At 47.0% G+C, this 17,523-nt stretch overlaps 1 protein-coding gene across 1 annotated transcript in view; it reads right to left on the bottom strand.

Annotated features, from left to right (window-relative positions):
• Positions 1-17,523, bottom strand: part of LOC307129016 (sacsin-like) — a gene marked incomplete at its 5' end in the record, with an annotated part of 46,182 nt that overhangs the window by 16,758 nt on the left and 11,901 nt on the right. The window contains 3 exon segments of the mRNA XM_079821128.1: positions 3,607-3,753; positions 12,328-12,439; positions 12,524-12,611. Coding sequence (XP_079677254.1) covers positions 3,607-3,753; positions 12,328-12,439; positions 12,524-12,611 — 347 coding nt within the window.

The raw sequence follows: 17,523 nt of genomic DNA, 5'->3' as shown, positions 1-17,523 counted from the left end.
CACTATTAACTCGCTTTTGGATCCTGTGCATCTTTTCCATCTCTATCTGGCTGACAGAACGATCTGACCACCAATGGATCCAGCGAGTGTTACAGAGTTACAGGATTATCTAACCACCAGTAACCAGCGTATGGACCAGCAGGATGAACAGGCGGTGGCTACAGCACGGGCCGTGCAGGCGTTAGTGACGCAGGTGAAAAAATCTATGCGCTGGAATTACGCAGAGATCTTAACAGATTTATGGATTTGGCTCTGCGTGTGGATGCGCGACTACAGCTACATGATCAATGCTTACGAACGAGACAAGTCTCTGAATTCCACAAGTTCGCCGGGGAGAACACAATCAGCCCACCGGTCAATCACAAGCCCATGCAGGTAGGACGAGCTCGGCTCTCCCGGGAGGAGAGGGAATGTCGGCGATCGAGGGGACTCTGCCTCTACTGTGGTGCGGCGGGGTATTTCCTCAACAACTGCCCCGTAAAAGATCAAGCCCGACAGTAGATAAGAGGTTACTGTTGGGTAGGTCCACGTTGGGGAAATCCTCGTCCACCACCCTCCTCTTGGGAAGACTGCAATGGGCAAACAAGACTTACAACTGTCAGGCTCTGGTGGACTGGTGGGGCGGAAGGTAATTTCTTGGATTATTCACTGGCCATTCAGCTCAAGATCCCCATTGTTCCACTTCACCATCCCATCACCGTTCACTCCCTTAACGGACAGCCTCTGCCAGCCATCACACACTCCACTGACACTCTCACTCTGGTCACATCTGGGAACCACACGGAGAGAATGGACTTTTTACTTACTGACTCTCCACTGGTTTCCATTGTCCTCTGTCACCCCTGGCTGGTGAAGCATAACCCCAAGGTCGACTGGGGACTTAATTCCATCTCTGCCTGGAGCAATCAGTGTAATGCCTCTGGTCTTGTGTCTGCTTGTACATCTGTGTCTAGTTCTGTGTTGCAGGATGAGTCGGTGAACTTGTCAAACGTGCCACAGGAGTATCTCGACCTGAAGGAAGTGTTCAGTAAGTCCCGGGCTGCTTCTCTACCTCCTCATCGTCCCTATGACTGTGCAATACAGTTACTGCCAGGTACATCTCCATCGAAAGGCAAGTTATGCTCACTTTCTGCTCCAGAAAGGGAGGCCATGGAGAAATATATTTCTGATTTATTAGCTTCTGGTTTCATCCGCTCTTCCTCTTCTCCAGCGGGGGCGGGGTTCTTTTCTGTGGGTAAGAAGGATTTTTTTCGGACGTTTTGATTTTTCTCTCTCGTACCTCCTGGCTCTAAAAACATCAAGCCAATGCTTTATCTCGCGTTTTTGACCGCTTCGAACGCCAGAGGTGTCGCCTCACATGGAGCAGAGCCCGCGAGACTTTGCTCCAGGTGGGAGCGCGCACCAAGGCCTAAGCCTCCCGTCTACGTCGTTGGTCAAAAAGTGTGGCTTTCATCCAATAATATTCCTCTCCGCTCCATGTGTAACAAACTTGCTCCCAAATTCATTGGTCCATTCCCTGTTACCAAGATCATTAGCCCGGTGACAGTCCGCCTCAAGCTACCTCCAGTGTGCGGGAGGATTCACCCTGTGTTCCATGTATCCAAATTAAAACCTGTATTTCATTCCCTTATTAATCCGCCTGCCCCGGTTCCCCCCCGCCGCGACTCGTAGATGGGGAACCTACCTATACGGTCAATCGTATTCTGGACTCGAGACGGAGGGGATGTGGATTTCAGTATTTGGTGGACTGGGAGGGTTACGGTCCAGAGGAGAGAAGTTGGGTTCCTGCTAGGGACATACTGGATCACTCTCTTATCGATGAATTTAATCGAGAGGGGTACTGTCACGTACTGTTCATTCTCTCTCTGTGTTTGGAGGCGTGGCCACTGATTGCAGCTCTGATCATCACAGCCAGCTGCACCTGATTATCTCTCCCTATTTATACATCTCACTCACTCACCCGTATTGTCAGATCGTTGCAGGTTTTCCTGTGTTCCTGTGTGTGCTTATCTGTTTCTCCTGGGAGTTCTGCCGGTTCTCGTTCCTAGAGGTTCACCGCCGTGGAGTTGCCCATTGCGTCCCTGCATCACTTTCCTGCGGTCCTGTTGCCTGCTTCTCTTCCGGCTTGGATACCTGTTCGTTCTCTGAGACTCTGGACTTCCTGTTTATCTTCCTTTTTGTGTCTTGAGAGTGAATAAACAGTATTAACTCGCTTTTGGATCCTGTGCATCTTTTACTCTATCTGGCTGAAAATATCTGCCGATATATTAAAAAATGACAAATATCGGCCCGATATATCGGTCGACCTCTATTTAGGCTATTTATTTATTTTTGTCCCTGTGCGCCGATCGGAGTTCACTGTTGATAGCCTATTCTGGGGATACAATATTCATAGCCAATAGGTTATACTAGTAGGGACTTTAGTCTTTAAATATCTTTGCTGCATCGGATCAGTATCCTTTCTAGAACAGGCAAGAGCTTTCATCGCCCATAGACCTTAAAACAATCAGCGGATGGCGGAAAAAAACGTTGGTGCGGATGGATGGCGGACAGATGATGAGTTTTGTGATACGTTTGCTGATGAACTACCATCCACATCTCTTTGATTCCAATTAACATTTATCCACCTATTATAAATAGTCTTTCTAGAAAACAGAACAAAACATTTTATGAATTTATGAAAATTCTTTTGACAAAATACATCATGAAATATAGCTGCACCTGAACATAGAGCTACATAAGACAATTTATACGATTAATCCTATGCTTTTACTCAAAACTCGCTTTAGATCACCAATAACTTCTTGCAATAACTTCTATTGCGCTCTAATGTGGAATTTGGTCATGTTATGATAACCTTTTATTAGAATTGCTGCACCTGCATAGAATTTCTCATGTTCCACTTGTAGAAGCACTTTTTCTGGGTTTGTTGTGTACAAAATTGACTGTGAAAGTGTAATGGAAGTTCGTCATCGGACGAAAGGGGTGGGTTATGAACACGTAATGAGTGGCATATATGCAGTGAATGATCTTCCTCGGAGTCATAACAGCGATCGTGGAAGAGAAAACAGGCAGACAGTGCTGGAAGCCCCTAATGCTCATCAGATAGCATAAATCAGTGGGAAATTAATAAAAATGATTATTCTGTTTAAAATAAATGATGACATAAACGTGTGAATATGTCAATATTTCAAGACTAAAAGTCCTAATGAACAGTATTACTGTACATATTATCTTTCTGTTGTGGAACCTACAATAATATTACTGAAAACAGCCTACTCTCTGGCAATTTAACATCATAATAAAATTCAAAAAGAATTATTAAAATATTACTGTGAGCACATCATTCTTTGGAGGTTTGCTTTGCTAGTAACTTAGCATGCTAACCATTAGAAATCTGAGAATACAACTAACACAACAATTACGTTATTGTGATCATTAGTAGCTTTGTATACATAATGTGATATATAATTTAAAAATGAACTGGCATATTGTGATGTTAATGCTACATAAATCAACAGGCGATACTGTAAGATTTCTAATCAGCAGGCAGAAGAATACACAAAAAAGTTATACAAGCCAATCTGTTAATGCAGTGCATTTCACCTGTAATATGGTAAACAGAGTTAAAGCCAATCCCAAATCTCCCAACTTTTGTTGGGTCGTCCTGCTTGATGCTTCTGCCGACTCTCTGAATCCCCTCCCAGTCTTCCTCTGTGAAGGCTGCATCATTGAAGGCGTAGAGAGCCGGTCCTGCCAGATCAAAAAAACAAACAGCTGATCATACAAAAATGGTCAAATAAAAATTTTATGTCTGCCATAATGCCATGTCATAATGCATGTTCACAATACCAATTTAAATAAATAAATGTCAATAAATGATCAAATAAAAGTACATCAATTGATTTTCCTTCATTTTAATTTTCTAATGATCTCACGGTGGGCGTATGGGTTTACCACCAAGTGTAAAGGATTGAATGTGACACTTCTGCATGTAGTATTGCATGATGGATGCGCTGACATTGCTAGAGGACTATGCCAATGGCAGACTTAGGAGGGAAAGAGTGTTTGAAGTGAAGTGAAGTGACCCATACTTGGAATTTGTGCTCTGCATTTAACCCATCCAAGTGCACACACACAGTAGTGAACACACAAACACAGAGAACACACCCGGAGTAGTGGGCAGTCATATTGCTGGGGCGCCCGGGGAGCAGTTGGGGGTTCGGTGCCTTGCTCAAGGGTCTCACCTCAGTCGTGGTATTGAGGATGGAGGAGGGTGCTGGTTATTCACTGCCCCCACCGACAATTCCTGCCGGACCTGAGACTCGAACCCGCAACCTTCCGGTTACAAGTCCGACTCTCTAACCATTAGGCCACGACTGCCCCCAAGAGACTGTTTAGAGATGATGACTGGCTAATAAGCCGATTTAGGCTCCCTAGAGCCATGCTCTTGGATCTTTGTGCTGAATTGGGCCCAACATTGCAAAGGCCAACTGCACGAAACCGCTCCATCCCGGTACCAACCCAAGTCCTTTCAGTTTTAGGATTTTTGGCAACCGGGAGTTACCAGCGGGAGTTAGCCGATAGGTAAGTTTACAACTATCATGATGCGATTTGTTCCCTTACGAGAGTACTCTCGTATTGCGTTTGCTAAACGCTTATGGGGGGAATTCCTTTCCTCGAGATATTGAAGCTAATTTTTATCCAAAAATACCTTTTTCACGCAGTGCAGCTGCACAACTCTCAGCAGGAAGCAGCTGCGTGCTGATTGGCTGTGCCGCTGCAACTGCAGAAACCTATAGCGAGACCGCGGGGCGGGACGGACCAATCAGGTCCTTCTAAATTCCTGCCACAAGGGGCAACAGAATTTGCATAGCCAAGGGTATATAAGACCCTGTCTCGCAAGGTTAGTCAGATTAATTCTTCTTCAGCGACTTGCTCTCGCTGAGCTCCGGATCGAAGCCTGCCGTCGACACGCACCCAGCGGAACACTGCAGCCTGAGGACGTCGGATTCTCCGCCTTCAGCCTGCCTTCCAGCTGCGCCATCCGGCACATATCCTTTTAATACCTTCTGTGTTTACACATTCAAAAAGAGCCGAGACGTTGTTTCAAATGTCTCGTTCCTGCGCCTCGTGCAGAGGTTTTATCGCGGACGAGGATCGGCACATCGTATTGTTCGTCGAGGAACAGCACAGCTCCCATCGCCTGGCAGCTGCTACTGTTTCCTTCGGCGGACCGGAGGAGGAAGAGGATGACAGCCTTTCCCTTGCTGCATCCGAAAGCGGGTGGTCGGACACCGCATCGGAGCACGCCACTTCGACGCGGACTGCCAGCAGCGCCATAACCTCAGTCGACGCTGAGCTTATGCGCCTGCTCACGAAGGCCGTGGACGACCTCGGCATTGACTGGTCTCAACCCGAGGAGCCCACGAGAAGCCGACTGGATGAGTGGTTTTTCGAGAACCGCCGTCAACCGACCGCTCAAAGGCCCGCTCCCTTCTTCCCAGATGTCCACGAGGAACTAACAACCTGACTTGGCCCTGCGCGCCACCGAGGCCAACGCTCAGGCGATCAGCAGATGTATGTCCAGCTTGACGGTGTTGGAGCGCCATTTGTGGCTCAACCTAACCGAAATGAAGGACGCGGACAAGACTGCTTTCCTAGACGCGCCCATGTCGCCTTCAGGATTATTTGGTCCCTCCGTGGTTGGGTTCATAGAGCGCTTCACTGTAGCACAGAAGGCTTCGCAGGCAATATGACATTTACTGCCTAAGCGTTCCAGCTCCTCTGCTAGCCGTCACGCTAAAGCTGGACCAGCCCAGCCCACCAAGGCGGCGCCATCAGCTCACCAGCCTTGCGCGGCTTCTAAGCCCGGACAGCGTTCCCGCTCTACGAGCCGCAGCAGACCACCGGAGCGTCGAGGTCCCCGACCCAGCAATGTGTCGAAATCTGAGCCTCTGAAGCCGTCCTAGCCAGAGGTATAAAGAGAAGGTGGATAGCGCCCGCTTCGGCCGGTGTACTACCTCGCTCTTTTCTAAAACGTTCCCCAGCTCCCTTCAAGGTGGCTGGGAACATCACATTTACAGCCAACGAGCCTGTGCACAAGCGCAAGCGCGCTCGCCTGTGCACAAACGCCGTTTTCACGGCGACCAATATGAGTCACAAAAAGAGCTTTTTCTCTGTATGCAGTGTGCCAGCATTAAAGCATGTACCCCTACACTCAAGCACTCCCCCATGTTCCCCAGCCCCCTGCACTCAGGTGGCTGGAAACATTATTCTCACAGTCAACGAGCCCGTGCTCAAACACGCTCGCCTGTACACAAGCACCAATATTCTATGCCCCCCGGCCCCCTGCACTCAGGCGGCGGGAAACATTTCCCTCATAAGCGCCAACTTGGCGCAAAATTATCGGGCCACCGAGTCCCTGTTACTCAGCGACTCGCCCCACAGATTAATTCAGCCCCTGGCTTCGAAGGCCGAGGCCTGGCAGGCCATTCCTGGCATTTCGAGATGGGTGTTGAACATAATAGAAAAAGGTTACTCGCTACAGTTTGCTCGCAGACCACCGCGCTTTCGCGCCGTGGAAGAGACAACGGTGAGAAGCGACACAAGTCACGTGCTTCGAACCGAGATATCAAAACTGTTAATAAAAGGGGCAGTGGAAGCCGTACACCCCTCACAGAGCGAGTCGGGCTTTTACAGTCGTTACTTCCTTGTACCAAAAAAGGACGGTGGTCTCAGACCCATCCTAGATCTCAGACATCTGAACAAAGCCCTTATGAAGCGCCCGTTCAGAATGTTGAGAATGAAACAAATCCTCGCGCACATTCGCCCGGGAGATTGGTTTTTCACTGTGGATCTAGAGGATGCCTATTTCCACATACAAATAGCCCCTCATCACAGGCCATTCTTGAGATTCGCCTTCGAGGGGAAAGTATACCAATACAAGGTGCTACCTTTTGGTCTATCTCTGGCTCCCCGCACGTTTACGAAGTGCATTGAAGCGGCGCTAACCCCGCTGAGGCTTCGGGGAATGAGAATTCTCAATTATCTCGACGACTGGCTCATAATAGCTCAGTCAGAGATACAGTTATTAAACCACAGATCTTGGCTTCTCAACCATTTAGAATGCTTGGGACTCAGAATCAACGTGGCAAAGAGTTCATTGTCTCCCACACAGAAAGTTTAGTTTCTGGGAACAGTATTGGACTCACTGCAGATGAGCGCGCGACTGACGTCACAGCGCGCGCTCTCTGTTCAGAACCGAGCGGTTTCCCTCAGGTCCGGTGCACGCATTCCTCTCAAACACTTTCAGAGGATGCTGGGTCTCATGGCCTCGGCGGCGCCAGTTCTCAGACTAGGTCTGTTACACATGCGCCACCTACAGCACTGGCTGAATCGCCGCGTTCCAGCTCACGCATGGCTCTCGGGCCGATTGCAAATCAAGGTAGACCACAGCTGTGTGTTGGCTCTGGCTGCATGGAAAAATCCCGTCTGGTACCAGATGGGCGTGAGTTTGGGCACTGTTACGAAGTGGAAAGTTAACTCGACAGATGCATCCAACCTAGGTTGGGGAGCCCTTCACGAGGGCAGGCCAGTCTCCGGTCTCTAGTCAGACTCGGAGAGGAGCCTTCACATAAACTGTCTAGAGATGAAAGCGGTCTCGCTATCGCTAAGGGCTTTCCTTCCGTACATAAAGCACCACCATGTCCTGGTCCGAATGGACAGCAGGTTGGTGGTAGCCTATATAAATCGCCAAGGCGGTCTGAAATCTATCGATCTGCACACAATGGCGGAAGAAGTCCTAATATGGGCAGAGCACAATCTGAGCTCGCTGAGAGCGACTCATGTGCCAGGCATTCTGAATTTGGGTCCGGACATGCTGTCCAGGGGCAAAGTGTCCCCTGCAGAGTGGTCTCTTCACCCACATGCAATTCAGACAATTTGGGGCAGGTTTGGAGAGGCAAAAGTGGATCTTTTTGCCTCACAAGACAATGCTCAATGCCGAATATATTTCTCCAAGCACAAGGATGCGTTGGCCCACGAATGGCCCAACCTTCCTCTTTATGCTTTTCCCCCAATCTCAATGTTACCTCAGGTCATAGAGAGGATCAGGGAGAGCAAATGCGCTGTGCTTTTAATAGCCCCGCTTTGGAGAAATCAACCTTGGTTCTCACTACTGAGTCAGATGTCAGATACAGATCCTTGGCCGATTCCGCTGAGGAGAGACCTCCTCATGCAGGCGGAACGGCAGATCTGGCATCCCTGTCCCGATCTATGGGCGCTTCATGTCTGACCCATCAACGGGTAAATGAGAACCTCTCTGAAAATGTATTGAATACTATTACTGAAGCTAGAGCCCCCGCGACCAGGCGGCTCTATTCAGGCTTTTCGGACTGGTGTAAAGCGCAAAGTCTGACCCCACATGATTGTGAAGTGTCAGAAGTGCTTACATTTTTACAAGAGCTTCTGGACGCGGGTCGTTCCCCCTCCACGCTCAAAGTTTATGTGGCTGCTATAGCAGCGTATCACATTCAAGTGAACGGACTGTCACTAGGAAAGAACGATCTCATTGTTCGCTTCCTTAAAGAGGCTAGAAGGCTTCACCCACCTCGCCCCCCTTCAGTCCCTATATGGGACCTGTACACGGTCCTGGATGCCATGAAGAGCTCTGCATTTGAGCCTCTGCATTCGGTGAGCTTAAAGCTCCTGTCACTAAAGACCGCTTTTCTGCTGGCGATCGCGTCAGTTAAGCGAGTGGGTGATCTGCACGTGCTCTCTGTGAGCGCCTCGTGTCTGGAATTTGGGCCAAACGACTCCAAAGTCGTCCTCAAACCAAGACATGGATATGTACCTAAAGTGCTTTCAACTCCATTCAGAGCACAGGTCATTTCACTCTCAGCACTTTCATCACCGATAGATGAAGAAGATGCTAATTTGCTCTGTCCTGTCAGAGCGCTGAGAATATACATAGAGCGTTCCGCTGCTTACAGGCAAACTGAACAGCTCTTTGTATGCTTTGGCGGCTGCACCCGAGGGTGCGCGGTTACAAAGCAGACCTTGTCATGTTGGATAGTGGATGCTATCTCACTGGCCTATGAGTCTAAAGATCTCAGCTGCCCTTTAGGCATCAAAGCCCATTCTACTAGAGGCATGGCCTCTTCGTGGGCTTGGTCTACTGGCATTTCTCTGAATGATATCTGTGCGGCGGCAGGCTGGGCCTCCCCGTCCACTGTTATCAGATTCTATAATTTAGATGTTCCGGCCTTACAAGCTGGGCTTCTTGCTGTGTAAACAGATTTAACCCCTTAAGGCTCGAAAAGTCCGGTCTGGGTTAAATATTGTATAAGTCATAAGCACATTCCTTATACGGCTCGAATTATCTGGCCATTCATTATTCCTGGCCCGACTATGTCTGGTCTATACATTATATTATTGCACGTATATCGTGTTCATTCTCATTAAAGGCCCGACTCAGGTCTGGCTCATTTTGGGACTTCTTGATATCATATTACGGGCCCACCTAGGTTGGCCTGGGTTTGGTGTCGTCGGCTTTAGAGCCGTTAAGCAAGCACGGCGTTTTGCATTGGTCCCCCATAAGCATTTAGCAAACGCAATACGAGAGTACTCTCGTAAGGGAACGCTTCGGTTACTAACGTAACCTCGGTTCCCTAAGATGAGGGAACGAGTATTGCGTTTGTTTGCCGTGCTTGCTTACTTGCTCAGGAGTCGCTTCAGTCGATTAACCTGACTAACCTTGCGAGACAGGGTCTTATATACCATTGGCTATGCAAATTCTGTTGCCCCTTCTGGCGGTAATTTAGAAGGACCTGATTGGTCCGTCCCACCCCGCGGTCTCGCTATAAGTTGCTGCAGTTTCAGCGGCACAGCCAATCAGCACGCAGCTGCTTCCTACTGAGAGTTGTGCAGCTGCACTGCGTGTAAAAGGTATTTTTGGATAAAAATTTGCTTCAATATCTCGAGGAAAGGAATTCCCCCCATAAGCGTTTAGCAAACGCAATACTCGTTCCCTCATCTTAGGGAACCGAGGTTACGTTAGTAACCGAAGCATTTCTGCACAAAGCTTCTTGTGAAAACTTATAATTCTGTTAATTTCTCCTAGGTGTCACGGAACACAAGGGAAATCACAGGCGGCAGGCAGAGATGAGGGATCCAAATGCAGGGAGAATTTAATGAAAATAAACATTTAAAAAGAACCAGGAACAAAATAACACTGAGAAAAACCACAAAAGAAAACACGGGAAAACCTGCATGACATTAAACAACGACCGACAGAGAACAACTGAATCACTGGGGTATATATACACAAAGGAACAAGGCTAACAAGATAACAAGGAGAGTGGTGAATGGGAAACACCTTTCATGAAATCAACATGAAAAACTACAAGAACTACAAAACTCCACAGCAAACAGGACACAGAAAAGAACACAGACAATGCACAGATAAACTACAACATAAAAGTCCCACAAGGTGCCAGACACAGAACAGATGTGACAATAGGTCTGGGATTTTCCATCCACCTCACAGGTGTGGCATATCAAGATGCTGATTAGACAGCATGATTATTGCACTGGTGTGCCTTAGGCTGGCCACAATAAAAAGCCACTCTAAAATATGCAGTTTTACTGTACTGGGGGGAAAAGCAGTCAGTATCTGGTGTGACCACTATTTGCCTCACGCAGTGCAACACATCTCCTTCACATAGAGTTGATCTTTTTGTTTATTGTGGCCTGTGGATTGTTGGTCCACTCCTCTTCAATGGCTGTGAGAAGTTGATGGATATTGGCAGGAACTGGAACAAGCTGTCGTATACGCCAATCCAGAGCATCCCAAACATGCTCAATGGGTGACATGTCCGGTGCAAGAACTGGGGTGTTTTCAGCCTCCGGGAATTGTGTACAGATCCTTGCAACATGGGGCTGTGCATTATCATGCTGCAACATAAGGTGATGGTCGAGGATGTATGGCACAACAATGGGCCTCAGGATCTCATCACGGTTTCTCTGTGTTCGTTGTCCATAACACACGCCTGCCCATACCATAACCCCACTGCCACCATGGGCCACTCGATCAACAACGTTGACATCAGCAAACCGCTCAAACACACGACACCATACACGCTGTCTGCCATCTGCCCTGTACAGTAAAAACCAGGATTCATCCGTGAAGAGAACACCTCTCCAAATTGCCAGACGACATCGAATGTGAGCATTTGCCCACTCAAGTCGGTTACGATGACAAACTGCAGTCAGTTCGAGACCCCGATGAGGACAACAAGCATGCAGATGAGCTTCCCTGAGACGGTTTCTGACAGTTTGTGCAGAAATGCTTTGGTTATGCAAACCGATTGTTGCAGTAGCTGTTCAGGTGGCTGGTCTCAGACGATCTTGGAGGTGAAGATGCTGGATGTGGAGGTGAGGCCGGTTGGATGTACTGCCAAATTCTCTGAAACGCCTTTGGAGACGGCTTATGATAGAGAAATTAACATTGAATTCATGGGCAACAGCTCTGGTGGACATTCCTGCAGTCAGCATGCCAATTGCACGCTCCCTCAAAACCTGCGAGATCTGTGGCATTGTGCTGTGTGATAAAACTGCACACCCCTAAAACTGCATAGAGTGGCCTTTTATTGTGGCCAGCCTAAGGCACACCTGTGCAATAATCATGCTGTCTAATCAGCATCTTGATATGTCACACCTGTGAGGTGGGTGGTTTATCTCGGCAAAGGAGAAGTGCTCACTAACACAGATTTGTGAACAATATTTGAGAGAAATATGAAGATGGTGAAAAATTAAGATGGTGGTCCAGTGGGTTAAACCATGGAACTGATATACAGAAGGTTGCTGGTTCGATCCCAGTGGTCACCACCAGTGTGTCCTTGAGCAAGGCACTTTACTCCATGTTGCTCCAGGGGGATTGTCCCTGTAATTAGGGTACTGTAAGTCGCTTTGGAAAAAAGCGTCTGCCAAAATGCATAAATATATAATAGAAATAGGCCTTTTGTGTACATAGAAAAAGTCTTAGATCTTTGAATTCAGCTCATGAAAAATGGGGGCAAAAACAAAAGTGTTGTGTTTATAATTTTGTTCAGTGTAGTTCTCAGTGTAGATCTCAAAACATATTTCCCATTAAAAAAAAGCTAGAAGGTATAGTTGCAAAACTCTTTATGGTTGAGACGTATGAATGAGGACAAATGCAAAGTCCTAGGCTGTAATATCCTTTATTGTGGGCTCTAAAGTAATTTAGAAAGCTTATGTAGCATGACCACCTCTTAAATCTGATCCCAGTGTTTATGACTCAAATACCTTGATGCTTTCCGAGCTCTTCAGTCCACAGGCTCTGAGTTCCATAATGCCTTTCATCATGAATAAACACCACACGTGAAGCTCCTGCATCATCCGCATTCTGGATCAGCTCCTGATATGTGACAGGATTAATATTATCAACAGATATGATGTGATATAAGATGCATACCATTTGACAATGAAGACATTTGCCTACCTTCAATATTTGTCCCCCATCTGGGTACCTTCTCAAAATTTCCTTCAAGTAATCAATGAACGGTGGAGACGTCGCACCAAATTTATTTCTGCATTAAAAAATGTAAAGTTTATCACAAACTGCACAAAACACATGCAGAGCAGATTCAAGGTTCACTGTGTAATAGACTTAGTACAAGCTTAATAAATAAATTGTTAGTAGGCCCATGCTCGATATTATTTGAACATAATAAAACATTAGCCTACTGTTTTTTCCTAAACATGCTTTATCTGATGACTCTCAATATCCTTCAACACTGTATTAGTTTTAGATTTTACTAGGGACGAACAAGGGAAAATCAGTGCTTAAAGGTCCCATGGCATGGCATTTTTCTATTATTTTATAATGTTTCCTGAGGTGTACTTATATTGTTAGTATGAGTTTTACATCATAAAATGTCATAATTTAGAAATAAAAGGCATTTTTTCTATACTGCTGTTTGCCCTGTGGCTGAATGCCCTGTTACAAGAGGCGTGTCTGCTGTGAGACTTCAATAAAAACGCCCACTGTTGTGATTGGCTGACATCTTTGCATTTTAAATGAGCGGAGGGGGCGTGGTTTAACGAGGTCTACGAGGCATGAGCAGGCACGAGCTGCTGCCAGAGAGACGGATGGACCTGAGTTCCCTTCTCATCAGTTCTGTCAGTCTCAGTTCAGTGAACTGTTGTAGTTACAGCATATACTTCAGGTTATTAGTTTATTTCTAGTCGGAGGGGCTGTCACTCATGTCAGAAAGTTAGTAACTTTAGTAAATTATGGATCAGCGCTGACTGGAGACGCGAACCGTTTAGAACGATTCAGTCCAATTTGGTGAACTGATTCGGTTCACTAAAAAGAACCGGTTCAAAAGAATGATTTGTTCGCGAACCGGACATCACGGAGACGGAGCGATTGCTAACAAAGTTATTTATAGTAACTGCTGAGTTATGAGAGCGCTGTCAGTCAGTGCGAGTTTATTGTGTTTGTATCTGAGAGTTCTGAATAAACACGAGTCCCAGTCACACCGAGTCCGTCTTCATCATTATTACCAACTTTGTAACACATGCAAAGTACCATTACAGCTGTCGAGATGAACGAGTTACGAGTAAGTGTTGATAATAGCATTATTTTTAGATGTTCCTATCATATGAAAAGCGTCAGTGACGCGCATTGAGTACACAGCGCAAACCAAGACAAAACAGCAGTAATCGAATGTAATCCAGTTTATTGTGGGGATAGCTGCCTAGCCTAGCCCGGATATGCTCACACTTACCCCCCTTCTGCCTAATCTCGCGCCGCGTTTGGTGCCTCCGCTGTGGGCCAGATGCAGTACTGGGGGTCGGGGATGTTGAAGGCTGAGCTTCGGTGTGTGTGAGGTTTCTCTAAAGATGTGGCTCTGCTGATGTTGAGCAGAAACGACTGTATGCACATTGTAGAACAGATAGACGCGACGAGGACGTACAAAAACACTGACTCACAAGATAGAAAACACGAAAACGCCGTTCTGTCGGGAGAGAGAGAAGCCGCAGTGTGTGCACGAATAATAAATAATTAGCTACACATAAGAAATCACAGATCAGAAGGAACTGAAAAAAGACTTCTGTTTTCATTTGTACATCCAAACACTGAGAAACTGCCAGCGTTCACTCTTTCACATGCAATGATCTCTCGAGCGTTTGCATGGGCGTGCCAGATTCTCTGGGTGGAGGAAAGGGAGGTAACCGTTCCTGCTTGGACGTCAAACCAGGAGACTTCAGGATTGACTCGTCTGGCCTGTCATTTTCAGAGAAGGCAGAGAAAGACAGTCAGAACTCGGGTTTCCACCGATCAACATTTCTATCCACTTGGGGACAATATTCAGGCTAGGGGAACTCATATTAATGTTGAAAAACCTCATAAAATGAAAATGTCATGCCATGGGACCTTTAAATACATACAGGGATAATTAACATAACCAGGAACACATGTGAACATAACTAGCAAAGGAAACACAGACAAACAGCCCTTACGAAAAGGTTTATTTTAAGTTAATTTAATGAAGTATACTTAAGTAATGTTCAAGTGTATTTTTAAGTATACTTTATGTAGTAACATGGTATGAGCCACCACAGTCATCAAAAATATACAAAACAGTGAAAATAAAGAGGGATTTTGGAGTTTACGGAAACAACAGTTACCATGGTAAATACACAATGCTAACATGAACTATTAATGAAACAAATGGAAACTTCTCACTATGAATATAATGAACTGAATGTAATTTATTGGTAGTTTTTGGTAATTTCATGACTTATGCACACAGTTTCTTTTCCACTTTATTAATAATAAAGTGATATACAGTGCGCGCCACCGCCATATTTGCCAATGTGATTCATAGTTCCCTTTCGACGCAGTTCGCTGCTAGACGCAATGGGAAAACTCCTTTTTCTCAGATTACTGAAGATTATAGAATAACAGAGTGAAACTGCATGAGCCTATGGGGAAAAAGCCCGCCAGAACCCGTCGAAATGGTATAAAAGAGCAAATAAAAAAAATCATTTTCTGAGGAGTTGTTGCAAATGCTGCGCCACGAGTGCATTAAGTTTTGGGAGTTCATTTTTAGTCCATCTCCTATCCGAAAGTCAGTTTTGCAGAGATGGACTAAAAATTAACTCCCACAATTTACTGCCAGATTCTGGAAGATTAATTCTTCAAACAGTGGTACAAGGTGCTGGTCCTTCATAAGTCACTCTCTGTCTTCATGCATTTTACAACACTTCAGCATATGATTCTTATTAAGTGGGGGTAATTTTTTTTTAGGATTCTTAAGACTTAAGAGAACTTAAGTGTCTGAGTGTAACGGAACTGCTCTGAGACAGAAGGTTGAGGATCCAAATGCAGCTTTATTTTAAAGGGTAATCCACACTCGTATTCAACAAACAGGCAAGAGGTCATAACAGGTAATCAGTCCAATCAGGCAAACACAACAAGGCAGGGAACACGGGCAAAAGAGTAATCCAAGGACAGGCAGGTAATCCAAAAACCGACAGACAAGAAACCAGAGAGAACGCTCAGAATTGCAGTTGTTACAATAAACAAGACTTCGCAATGAATGACAAAACGAACATGGTTTATATTGGCTGAGGTAAATGAGACACAGGTAAACAATGAGTGCTGATGAGTCCGGCCAAAGGGTTATGGGTAATGTAGTCTTTAGATGAAGTAACAGTCCGGGATGGAGTGCCCTCTGGTGGTAATCATGGGCACTCTCATTTGTGATCGTGACATAGCCCCCACTCAAAGGAGCAGCTTCCAGACGCTCCTAAACTATCCAGGAGGGTGGTGGAGTGGAGGCAGAACTGGGGGCGGGATGGAGGGCCAAGCCCGTGGAGCCGAAGAGGGCCTGGAGACTCAGGCAGAGCAAGCAGCCAGGGCGGAACAGGCTGAGCAGATGACCACTACAGCAGTGCAGACTGTCTTGAAGATCCCCACGGCGGAGCAGACGACCACCACAGCAGCAGAGACGGGTTTGAAGACTCCCACGGCGGAGCAGAAGACCACTACAGCAGTGCAGACTGTCTTGAAGACCCCCACGGCAGAGCAGACGACCATCACAGCAGCGGAGACGGGTTTGAAGACCCCCACGGCGGAGCAGACTGAGCAGGTGGCCCGGTCAGAGTCCTCTCTGGACTCGTGACAGGAGGCGGAGTCCTCTCTGGACTCTTGGCGGAAGGAGGCGGAGTCCTCTCTGGACTCGTGGCGGAAGGAGGCGGAGTCCTCTCTGGACTCGTGGCGGAAGGAGGCGGAGTCCTCTCTGGACTCGTGGCAGAAGGAGGCGGATTCCTCTCTGGACTCGTGGCGGAAGGAGGCGGGGCGCTCTCTGGACGCTGGTCAGTGGCTGGAGCCATCTCTGGATGCTGGTCAGTGGCTGGAGCCATCTCTGGACACTGGTCAGTGTCTGGAGCCATCTCTGGATGCTGGTCAGTGGCTTGAGCCCTCTCTGGACGCTGGTCAGTGGCTGGAGCCATCTCTGGACGCTGGTCAGTGGCTGGAGCCCTTTCTGGACGCTGGTCACGGGCTGGAGCCCTCTCTGGACGTTGGTCACGGGCTGTAGCCCTCTATGGACTCTGGTCAATGGCTAGAGCAGTCTCTGGACGGACTGTAATGGCGGTTGGCAGCTCTGACTGGTCTATGTTGACGACTGGCGGCTCTGACTGGACTGTGGTGGCAGCTGACGGCTCTGACTGGACTGTAATGGCAAGCGATGTAAGCACTGGGGTTGTCAACAGAGTGGGCACAGATGGAAAGTGCTGACCAAGCTCCATGGCCATCGGAGCTTGTCTCACATAGCCCCCTGCCAAAAATTGTTTATGCAAAGCTTCCTCGTCTGCCACTCCCATGGTGAACGGGGACCTGCTTATCCACAATGCATAGTCAAGAAAGTCACTGAAAGAACTTCGAGGAGCTTCATGAATTAATATGTTCTTGAGAAGAGGGTTAAGCCTGTAACAGAAAAAGTCTATGAGAGCACAGTCAGGTAAATCAGAAGCATTAGCAACCAGGAACCTCTGAATGTGTTCTTCAAGTGTGAGTGTTCTCCAAAAACTGACAGACAAGAAACCAGGGAGAATGCTCAGAATTGCAGTTGTTACACTAAACAACTTCGCAATGAATGACATAATGAACATGGTTTATATAGGCTGAGGTAATGAGGTAAATGAGACACATGTGTAAACAATGAGTGCTGATGAGTCCGGGCAAAGAGGATTATGGGTAATGTAGTCTTTAGATGAAGTAACAGTCCGGGATGGAGTGCCCTTTGGTGGTAATCACGGGCACTCTCATTTGTGATCATTGGAGATCCTGACACCTTGCACTTCTGGAGACTCTGTTGATCAAGTCCGGGCAAAGGGTTGAGACTGCGTGCTGAGTGTGTGCTCTAATCAACCAGGAGAACTATTGAATTGTTTGTTGTTGCTGTGGAGAAAAGAAATCAGGCCGAG

Source organism: Gobio gobio (assembly GCF_949357685.1).
Source record: "Gobio gobio genome assembly, chromosome: 7".
In the NCBI taxonomy this organism is placed as follows: Eukaryota; Metazoa; Chordata; class Actinopteri; order Cypriniformes; family Gobionidae; genus Gobio; species Gobio gobio.
This window is presented reverse-complemented; position numbering and strand designations above follow the sequence as displayed.